Below are 12,093 nucleotides of genomic sequence, written 5' to 3'. Positions count from 1 at the left end.
TGGAAAGGTGTTCTTCTTTTTCCACATCCTCACCAGCATCTGCTCTCCCTGAAGTTTTTGATCTTAGCCATTCTGATTGGTGTAAGGTTAAATCTCAGCCTTGTTTTGATTTGTATCTTTAGTCATTCCCTGATGACTAAGGATGTTTGACATTTCTTTAAGTGATTCTCAGTCATTCAAAATTCCTCAGTTGAGAATTCTCTCTTTAGTTTTATATACTATATATTTTTAATTGGGTTATTTGGTTTTCTGGAGTCTTAACTTCTTGAGTTCTTTGTACATTTTAGATATTAGTCCTCTGTTGGATACAGGGTTAGTAAAGATATTTTCCCAACCTATAGGTTGCCATTTTGTCCTACTGACAGTGCCCTTTGCCTTACTGATGCTTTTCAGTTTCATGAGGTTCCATTTCTGAATTGCTGATCTTAGTGCCTGAACCATGGGTGTTCTCTTCAGGAAAATTTCCCCTGTGCCAATGTGTTTGAGGCTATTTTCCACTTTCTTTTTTGTTAGATTTATTGTATCTGGTTTTATGTTGAGATCCTTAATCCTCTTGGACTTTAGCTTTGTACAAGGAGGTGAAAATGAATCAATTAGTATTCTTTTATAAGCAGACTACCAGTTAGACCAGCACCATTTGTTGAAGATGCTTTCTTTTTTCCACTGTATGATTTTGGCTTTTTTGTCAAAGATCAAGTGTCCTTAGGTGTGTGTGTTTATTTCTGGTTCTTCAATTCTATTTCATTGATTGACCTGCCTCTCTCTGTGCCAATACCATGTGGTTTTTTATCGCTATTACTCTTTAGTACAGCGTGAAGTCAGAGATGGTGATTCCCCCAGAATTTCTTTTATTTTTGAGAATTGTTTTCGCTATCCTGGATTTTTTGGTACTCCATATGAAGTTGAAAATTACTGTTTCTATCTCTGTGAAGAATAGAGTTGTAATTTTGATGGGAATTGCATTGAATATCTATAATGCTTTTTGTAAAATAGCTATCTTTACTATGTTAATTCTATCAATCCAGATCCATGGGAGATCTTTCTATCTTCTGAGGTCTTCTTTGATATCTTCCTTCAGGGAATTGAAGTTCTTGCCATACAGTGTTGGGCCTTGGATGAGGTAACTCCATTTAACCTGCCACCTTCAGTCTCGTAACACACAGGTAGAGGGCGTGATTAACAAGTCTCCACCTCCAGAGATTTAAATATTAATGAATTATCAAAAGGCCAGGGGCATAGCTAATTAAGTTATTCCCTCCCCTTTTCCCCTCCCTATAAAAGTCCTGCTCCTTTGGCTTTGGGGGGGAGGGAGGAAGCATGTGCCACCTACATCCATTTACCATACCATGAACAATAAAAGCTTTGGAAAACCGGACTCCACGTGTTGCATGGTCTTTCCGCCAGATTCCCAGCTTTTGGAACCCTGGAACCTTGCTGATGCAGCCGCCGGCCCGCCCACCAACAGCTGCATGAATGTGGGACCCTCCACCGGTGACTTGGGAAGCCAGCCCGGGACCGGCCGCTGGACTCCCTCTTCCCCCTGCCCGCGAGATTTCTTCCCCACAATACAGGTCTTTTATAAGCTTGGTTAGAGTTACGCCTACATATTTTATCTTATTTGTGACTATTATATGAAGGGTGTTATTTTTCTAATTTCTTTCTTAGGCCATCTATCCTTTGTCTATAGAAAAGCTACTGATTTATTTGAGTTAATTTTATATCCAGGCACTGTGCTAAAGTTATTTATTAGCTGCAGGAGGTCTTTGGTAGAATTTTTGGGTTGCTTATATATACTATCATATCATCTGCAAATAGTGATACCTTGATTTATTCTTTTCCAATTTGTTTTTCTTTGTCTTCTGTTTGTTGTCTAATTGTTCTAGTTGGAACTTTGAGTTCCTCAGAAAATTGGAAATAGTTCTACCTGAAGACCCAGCTATTCTACTTCCGGGAATATACCCAAAAGATGCTTCACCATATCACAAGGACATGCATTCCACTATGTTCCTAGCAGCCTTACTTATAATAGCCAGATGCTGGAAACAACCAGATATCCCTCAATGGAAGAATTGATACAGAAAATGTGGTACATTTACAGAATGAAATACTACCCAGTTAGAAAAAGCTAGGACATCATGACCTTTGCAGGCAAATGGATGGAACTAAAAAATATTATTCTAAGTGCAGTAACCCAGACCCCAAAGGACATACATGGTATGTACTCATTGATATGTGGATATTAGCCAAAAATTTCAGAATACCCATGATACAACTCACAGACCATATGAAGCTTAACAGGAAGGAAGGCCCAAGCGTGCATGCTCCAATCACACTTAGAAAGGGGAACAAAATAATCACAGGAGGCAGAGGAAGGGAAATACCTGAGTGAGAGAGGTGAGGGGGAGAAAAAAATGGGGCAGGACCAGGTATAGAAAGAGACAGGAGAGAAGCCCACAGTGCCAGGAGAATGAATAGAAATATTTACCACTGTGGAGTGGGAAATGGGGGAAACCACTAGAACATCCCAGATACCAGGTATATAGGAGGCTCCCAGAACCCAGTGGAAATGACATTAGCTGGAATGCCCAACGTGGAAAGATAGAACTTAAAGATACCATCTTTAGTATATAGACATATATACTAAATTTTTGCCCCAAATTGAGGGATGGGGTCACCCACATATTTAAAAAAAATAACCCAGAATTGTTCCTGTCTAAAGGAAATGCAGGGACCAAAAAATTGAGCAGAGACTGAAGGAAAGGCCATCCAGAGACCACCCACCTTGGCATCCATTCCAGGCCTAGACAACAAACCCCAACACTATAGATGTGCTTGCAGACAGGAGCCTGATATGACTGTCCTCAGAGAGGCTCTGCCAGCACTTTGACTGAGACAGATTCAGATACTTACAGTCAACCATTGGACTGAGCCTGGGGACCCCAATGGAAGAGAATGACTAAAGGAGATAAAGGGGAATGCAACCCCATAGGAAGAACAACAGTATCAACTAATCTCTTCAGAGATCTGAGGGACTAGGCCACCAGCCAAAGAGCATCTATTGGCTGGTCCATGGAGTCTGTTACATATGTAAGAGAGGACTGCCTTGTCTGGCCTCAGTGGGAAAGAATGCACTTGGTCTTGTGAAGGCTTGATGCCCTAGAGAAGAGAAATGCTAGAGGGGTGAGGTAGGAGAGGGTGAGTTGGTTGGTGAGTACCCTCTTAGAGGCACAGGGAAGGAAAGATGGGGTGGGGTACTTTTGGAGAGAGGACCAGGAAGGGAGATAACATTTTAAATTTAAATGAAATAATTAATTAAAAACAGATAGATAATAAGTAAAAATAAAACAAATAATTATATAAAATATGACAAATTATAGAAAAATAGATGATAGAGAGACAGATGATGTTATCTCTATCTATTGTTATTAGTTATTTTTCTTAGAAACCTCACCAAAGAGGAGAGTTGGTTCTGCTAGGTGCCCTCTCTATTAGGAACTTCAGCCTTAGGAAGGCTTCTTCAGTCAATTTCAGCCAAAAAATTTTGTATGCCCAAATGTGATGGTGTTTTACTATGTATATGTACTATGTATATGTATACATGTACCTATGTTGTTATTATTGTCTGTCTGTTCATCTGCTATTTATTGCTTTAACTTTCTATATACTTAATAAGCTTACTCATTCTAACAAAATTATGACTACAGTGGCTCATTCTTTAGATAATTCAGAACAACATGCTAAGTAATTGAGAATGAACATGAACTTCTCAACCTCTTGGACCCACCTCAGTTTAGATGAGACTGTAGGCATAAGCCACCAGGTTAGGTTAAGGGGGTTCAGGAATGAAACTCACATCTAAGTAAGCAGTTTACCAACTGAGGAAATTCCTAAAGTTATAAATTTCTACCAATTTTTATCAATATACTGTGGACAAATTTAAAATTTCTGAGGCCACAAAACAGAAGTAATTCCCTTAAAATAGTGAAATGCATTTATTAATAAAAAGCTAATATTTTTAATATTATTAATTCTATAAGAACCATGTTGGTGACAATGACATGTTGTCTACTCACTTAACAAATAAAAAGTTTTAAGAGAAGGCACTTACTTAATAGTGAACTTACCTGCAAGTGCAGGAACCAAGATTGGAAGATAGCTATCAACTTAGTATAAACCAACAGTTATGAGTAAGGTTTGTGGCATCATGTAGTAAATGAAGCCATACCTGGGCATCATATATCAATACCATGTATACTGGAAGTAGGTCAGGTGCTTTTAAGGGGCATGTAGAATGGGCACTTTTGAGAATGTCATGTTACTGATAAACTGAGAATTACATTGACAACATCTAGTGGAATTATTTGTCTGAAAACATCCTAGGGTAATAAAATCTTAGCATAGTTAAGGAACTATGAGGTCTGTTGAGCCAGAGCACAGGAAAGAAAGATACAATAGGCAGAGGAAGAAAAGGGTAGAGATAGGAGGAACCAGGATAGGAGAGATGAGGAGAGAATGCAGAGGAAGAGAAGAGGATAGAAAGGAGTTAAAGGATATATGTTCACTGGGAATTTTGGTTGTGGAGTCTCAGTTATCAGTCTCAGTAGATCATGCTGGTAAAGAAAATATGTGTTTCTTATTTGTACCAGTTATTTTTGTATTTATGAACTATAGAGTTGATTTGATAAGGATGAGAGTAGCAAGTACTAAAATCCCACAGTTAATCACAGGGGTTTTCTCTCACAAGTTAGGGGTTGTATGTTCCAGTCATCTTTAGAGAAAGCAACTTGCACATACTTGGGGTTGTGGGTGGGTTACTAGACAAGGTCTTAGAAGGAAGAAAGGTGCTAAACTCTTTTTCAGTATCATATACCAACAGGCAGGATGTAGGCACCTATGACTGAGACAGAATGAATGGTGAGAAGTAGAACTGTGGGCTGTAGTGAGCCAAGATTGTTTTTGTCTATATTAAACTGGATATATTTAGTATATTTTCATGGAAGCAAAATGTAATAAATTGTGTATTAATATTTTTATAGACTAGGATGGCAGATAGTTGTGGAGCTGATAAATATGTAGGAATTTTTCACAGCTAGTGGATCTGGTGATTATAGCAGCCATCAGCCATACACAGAAAAACCAACAGATCTGAAGCTAAGCTCTGAGACAAAGGAGTGGGAAAAGGTGAAAAAGATAGCTTGTTTTCATTTAAATAACATTTTAATTTATTCTTTGAAAATTTCGTAGACTTATCATCCCCCTTTCAACTTCTCCTGCCCCTTATCATATCAACCCTCCTACTTCCCTATTCTCAGAAATCTGTAGAGTCCAATTAATGATCCACATATATACATGGCAAACCACTCAAACTCCCAGTGTCCCAGGAACATCCTAGAAGATGTGGCAGGAAGAATTTAGGATTTAGAGGGGTGGAAGATTGCTTTAAAATGCCATGTTCTGATTTTGTTTCTCACTATCTCATTATGCAGTCCAGGCTGGATTCAAATTAAAACTCATTCCTGCTTATTTATCTCATGAGTGCTAAGATTGAAGATGAGTACACTTAGCTCATGAGCTCAAAGTCTCTCTCTCTCTCTCTCTCTCTCTCTCTCTCTGTGTGTGTGTGTGTGTGTGTGTGTATGTCTGTCTCTGTGTGTGTGTATACATGCATGTGCCTGCCTAAATATGAAAGAGGAAAAAGTTGGTATCTTTTTCTATTATCATTCTCCTTATTTTTGAATGTTTGCCTTTCAGACATAAGGACATTATTTTGATTCCCAGATCCTGTGTACAAAGGCTAAGTGTGGTACATGCTTATGAGCCTAGCACTGGGGAGAGAAAAATAGGCAGGTCTCTGGGGATAGGCAGGTCTCTGGGGTCACTGGCCAACCAGCCAACCTGAACCACTTTTCAAACTACAGGCTATCAACAGGCTTTGTCTCACAATAGCAAGGTGGGTGTGGATAGCCTACAGAAGGAGGCTATCATCCTTGCAGCCATCTTGAGCCATATACCCTGACAAGAGACTTGATTACAATAGCCTACAACAGCTGAGCACACTCTGATAACATCTTGTTTTAGATACTCAGGATTTTCCCTTGGGTGTGTGAAACTTAAAGGTGTGTGATTTAAGGGTGTGACTTAGAGATCAGATTTAGAGACAAGACCTAAGGGCATGACTTAAAGGCGTGACTTAAAGGTGTGGCTTAGAAGTGAGACATATAAAAGGCAAGAGGCAGACAGAAGAAATAATTATTAGGTATTAGGCACTTGGCACTTGGAGGAAGAACTTGGAATTAGACATTAGACACTTGTACTTGAGATAGGCACTTGGAAGGGAGCTTGGAAAGAAGCTTGGAACTTGGAGCCACTAGAGACTAGGGACTAGGGACTAGGAACTCAAGACTTGGAACTTAGACTAGGAACTAGGGACTTGGAGAGAAGAATAAACGGAATTGAATCACACTCTGTCTGGTCTCCATTCTTCCTCACCAGTCCTTCCTCACCTCTCTGTTGCTGAACCCCAACCTGTGAACTGGAGCAGCTTGGGGCAGTGTGGGCTCTAAAAATTTAGCCCCCAAGGCTTTTGGCAGTGCCAGTTCCAACACATTTTGGCCCCAAAGCATAGGGCAGCTCGGGCCGCAACAGATGGTCAGTACCTGTATGGGAATAGGTGAAGTTGACCTCTGGCCTCTATACACATGCCTCTACATGTACTAGCAATGCTGTATAGACCTGTGCACCAGTATACACACATAAAGTAACAGCTGTGATCTAACTAAAACCATGATCCTTTGGGCTTGGCATACTAAAGGTATAAGAAATAATGATAAATATCATTCTGGGGAAAAACTAAATTGTGGAGACATTGAAAGACTAATAGAAATCCTAGGCTACTGTTAGCAAATGACTCCTCAGTGAATAAAATTGCTTACTGCCAAGCTTTATGACCTAAGCTCAAACCTCAGGACCCACATGATTGCTTGAGAAAATCAACTCTGATATTTACATGCACACACACACACACACACACACACACAAACACACACACTATACTTGAAATTATTATGCACAAAGAGATGGCTTTATAAAGAACAAATAATCTTTCCTCAGTGGTTTTCTGTCCTGAACGTTTCTTAACAAAGAAGTAAGCAAACATCACAAATGAGAACCACAGAAGCTTCCCAAGAGTGACAAAGGTTCCTTATTGAGGAGTGAAGTACAGGGTGAATTAGAGCCTCCTCAGACTTACAGGTAGCAAAAGTCCTTTCTTGGATAGGCTGTCAATGCTTCCATCATAGATTATACTCTTTCTAAAAGTGTTTGTTCATGATAAAGGCAGTTTTTTCCCCAGTCAATCTCTTTCCTTCAAACGTCACTTCAGATAGATTCATAGTAGCCAAGAGTTTGCCCTCGGAGCCATTAATACTTGATAGTTTAGTGTTTTCATTGACAGAGATCCTAATTTAGTACATAAGACAATGGGAAAGCAAATTCATTTTTATGAAGCACTTTGAATGCTTCTGAGACAAGTACTATTTTAATCTGGCTTTAATGAAGAGCAGTAGGCACATGTGAGGTCCCTCCATGACCCAAAGCACTAATCCACTGAGCTGTTGTAGTAATTTCAATTGCCAACATGAAAGCAAGGAATCCCCCATGAAAGAGATGTCAGTCAGTGAATGTCTAGATTAGGTTGGCTTATGGGCATGTCTATGGGAGAATTACCTTGAATGGTGGGAAGACATGCCCACTCTGAGTGTCACCACTGCCTATGCATGTTATGCTGGATGGACAGCAGCTATGGATGAAACAAGTTGGACACCAGCATGTGGACATGTATTCACCATTCTCTGCTCTTAGCAGTGAATGGGATGTGAGTAGCATCCTCAGCTTTCTGCCACCTTGATTGCCTGGCAATAATGGATTGTAACCCAAGATTATGAGCTGAAATAATTAACATCATTCTCCCTGAAAATGCTCTTTACAAGGTACTTTATCTCAGTAATAGGAAACAGAGTTAAGATAACTAGGTTTTTAAAAGTGTATTGACTAAGTGTATTAACTCCTTGCATGACATTGGATATTCTTATAAACTCAGCAGATGAATGCCACTGCTTAAAAGAAGAAAATCAATTCATAATGGCACAGTTTGCATTGTTAATCATTATGCCTTTAAGAGAAAATTAAAATAGCTGCCTTCTTGATTGACTCTTTCTTTCCAGCACAATGATTCTCAACCTATGGTCACGACCCTTTTGGGGGTCAAATGATCCTTTCACAGACATCACATATGAGATACCGCACCTATTAGCTATTTATATTCTAACTCATAGTTGTAGCAGAATTACAGTTATAAAATAGCAACAAAAATAATTTTACAGTTGGAGGTCACCATAACATGAGGAACTGTATTAGAGTATTACAGAATTATGAAGATGGAGATCCACTGTTCTAGAAATATCTTCAGTTCTGTCCATGTTTAGAGCCTCCTTTTGTTCAAGATATATCCCCACTTAATTCACTATTAGCAACTCTCAAGCTAACATATAAATACCATGACTGCAGAAGAGAGTTTCATGAATTACCCTGAATGTGAAGGAGATAAAGCTCATTTCATGGCATACCCTCCCCCCCCAAAAAAGAGTTTCATAATATCTTACAACACTTACAAAGAAAAGCTGAGCATACCTATTTCTGATTGCAAGTGGCAAATGGTTATGCAAGTCCCTAGGGCTATTAGCTTTCGACTTTTTATTGAGGCTTTATTCCATTATTGCCTTACCCCTGTAGAGAGCCTCGTAGAGTATAAGAGTGCTTCTTCTTCTCAACTGAGGCACACATTTTAATATGTATATATTATATATACTCATATGTATATATACAAAAGTCTCAAATCAAATAACTATAGGCTGTGAAAATACCAACTCTTTTAAAGTGCTTACCTTGAAAACATGAAGACCTGAATTTTATTCCCAGTGCCAAAATCAAGTTGGATGTGATAGTACACATTAGTAATCCTAGCAGCAGGGAAATAGAGATGTCAAGACCTTTGTAGGTTACTGCTCAGCCAGCATAGGTTCAGATGGATATTTCTGACCAAGTGAAAAGTTCTGGTTCAAATGATGTGATGATGCTGTTCTGGAACACTGGAGGTTTCTATCTAGCTGCTTTTTTCACCCACACATGTAAACATATACACAAAGGTGCATTTGCACATACACATACACATTTCAATTTTCGACATGAATAATCTGGTATTCCATAGACATCTTATGCTGGATGACTTGATCCACATGAGTACTTACTATAGGAGCATCCATAGACCTCCACTCTCATGCCAATCTTTCCATTTGGATTCCATTCCAGGGGCACAAAACGAACAAAGCGGGCTCTCACAGAGTGCAGCAGCTTGTGGTGAACCACACTGTCAGCATTCATGTTTCCTACAAATGTCTGAAGATGACAGGAAATTCAGTGAGTTATGCAGTAGCAAGCCATATAAAAAGAAGTATGATTGCTTATCCACTCAGGCTTTTGGGGAATGTCAAGAATAACAACAAAACAAGACAAAATAAAACAAAGGTCCTAGTTTCCTTGACATTTTTCTAACGTGGTGACAGCTAAGCCCTAGGCATTACAATTTTTATAGGTATCAAATACTATTCTTTTGGGTGTTCCTCTGCCTACCATCTTGCCTAGTTAAATTTTATGAATAAAGCAAGCTGCAGGGTATGACACATGAAGATTTAAAAGTTAATGACATTATGATGTTCTAGTTTCTCACATGTTTATACTCATTGTGAACTGTAAGATACCTGATAATCCTCTACTGGAAGAAACAGTGTTATACTGAAATAATTGTTAATGTTATTTGAGGCCAGTTATTACACAAAACACATAACATCAACACCACCCTTTTAAAAATTTAAAGAAAAAATTGGGGCAGGATGGGAAACCTATAAGGAAATAAATCTTCAAATCATTCAATCACCTAGTAGAAATTAGCCTGAAGTTCAGTTCTAAGACTGTCCTATTCCAAGACCCATGCTTTTTTGTGGTTCCCAGTCTCTATGCCATCATTAGGTTTTACAAAAATGAATCATCACAGTCTAGCTATATGTGTAGTTCATTTTTCTGTTCATTTGTGATTGATGTTTATTTGCAAAAGTTACACATGGTCCGAAGAGACAGTTCCGTGGTTAAGAATGTTTACTCTTAACTTCACCCACTAGCCAGGTCTAGTGTGGTCAGGAATCTTGGAGGAGAACATAAAACCACCACTTTACTAAACCAGTATGACTTCTAACTCCATTCTAAATACTTGTCCTTACATGCACAGATAAGTGAAGTCCTCACACCTCATCAAGGAAACAATTTGTTGACATAAAGAAACTATCACAGAAAACCACAACTGATGAAAATATAGAGAACAAGTGACTATAGGATGCCCTGTGCCAACTGTTACATACATCTACAACAGGGCTCCAGCACCTAAGTCTCAAGGACCAATATGTAGAAGATGGAGGAAAGATTGTGAGAGTCAAAAGAACAGAACATTTCCTGTGAGATTAAGTCTCTTAAGAATATCAAGGCAATACAACCAGGGAGTCTTACCCACATGATTGGCTAAATAGAACCAAACAAGGACAACACCAATAGACATGTTAATGTTGAAGCAGAAAGTTCAGGAACTACAGGCAAGTAAGCAATGCTGAGAGCAGGAGATGTAGTCTTCCCCTGAGAAGAACCCCTCAGTTGGTTATTCACTATCACATAGTCAGTCCCAAAATCAATCAGATACATATAGACAACATTGTACAGACAGAACAGTATATATATATGCATATATATATGCATAGGTATATAATTCTATATAATGTACATGTGAATATATAGAACAATTTATAGAAAAAAGGTTGTAAATTTGAGAAAGAGAAAAGAGGAAGTACATGTGATGGGTTGGGTTGGAGAGACGAAAGGGACGCATGACATGATAAAATTATATTTTAATTTTAAAAATAAATCATATAAAACAATGCATATTTTCTAAACAAGCCCAAAGAATGTAGTTTAGATTCCAGCATTCATATTATGAGCATGGAATGGTCCAATGAATACACATAATTCCATTATTAAAGGGGGAAGATATAGTACAGTTACTGAGATTTGCTGGCTATCAGCCTAGACAAAATCCAAAAGCCTATAGTTTATCAAGATGGCCTGCTCAAAGGACCAAGGCAGAGAGTGATAGAAGGGAACATATGAACATGTCTTCTGGAGTCTGTATGTGCTCAGACACACTCACCCATGCAGAAATGTTCGCATATACCACATACAAGTACACACTTCATAAACACACACACATACATACACACAGACACTACAAGAACTGTTCCATCACTTGTATTATGTCTCATACCCTTCATCTACATGGATTATTATTTTACAATTATTATTTTTCTGTAGCTTGCTTCCAATCCTATGCTTTAAAAAACTTCAGGATCAAATATCCATAATAAAATTTAGCATGTAAACTATTTTAAAGAACATAATTCAGTGTAAGTTAGTGTGTTTATATTATACAATTGTTCCAATTGAGCTTGCCAAGATTGTTTTCTATATCGCAATGACAGGCTGTCAGCTATTACTCAGAGATGTGTTTCATTACGTCATGATTGTCCTTCTCAGTTTTAGTAATCTATAGTCTTTCTGATCATCTGCCATGACACCAAATAGTACAAACTTGACTTCACTCTAATGGCCAAAGGAAACACCAAGAAAAATGATTTTGAGACACAGAGAGGAAGAACTTCCTCTCTCAACACACACACACACACACACACACACACACACACACACACAGGAGACAGACAGACAAGGACATGGACAGGGACAGACAGACAGAGAAACATTTCTCAAGGACATACCTGTGAAAATACCATTGTGTGAAAGTATATTGTGTATTCTAAAATAGAGACTTACTGATTCCTTGAAGCCCCATGATAGTCATTTGAAAATCAAGTTTTTAAATGCCATCCAAAGGCCTGTCTTTCCAAGAGAGCAAAATAAAAGGAAGGAAGTACTAGAAGCTCA

General features: G+C 38.5%; 1 protein-coding gene across 5 annotated transcripts in view; it reads right to left on the bottom strand.

The window, feature by feature from the left end:
• LOC117716170 (contactin-associated protein like 5-2) overlaps positions 1-12,093 on the bottom strand; it is a 737,433-nt gene that overhangs the window by 431,128 nt on the left and 294,212 nt on the right. For all 5 annotated transcript variants that reach the window (XR_013113069.1, XR_013113068.1, XM_076941723.1 and 2 more), the window contains exon 4: positions 9,306-9,453. Coding sequence is in view for 3 of the 5 variants with exons in the window: in XM_076941723.1 (XP_076797838.1) it covers positions 9,306-9,453 (148 nt within the window). In the remaining 2 variants the exon portion in view is untranslated. The remainder of the gene's footprint in view (positions 1-9,305; positions 9,454-12,093) is intronic.

This window comes from Arvicanthis niloticus, chromosome 10 (assembly GCF_011762505.2).
Source record: "Arvicanthis niloticus isolate mArvNil1 chromosome 10, mArvNil1.pat.X, whole genome shotgun sequence".
In the NCBI taxonomy this organism is placed as follows: Eukaryota; Metazoa; Chordata; class Mammalia; order Rodentia; family Muridae; genus Arvicanthis; species Arvicanthis niloticus.
Note: the sequence above shows the minus strand (reverse complement) of the source record. Positions and strands in the feature narration are given on the sequence as shown.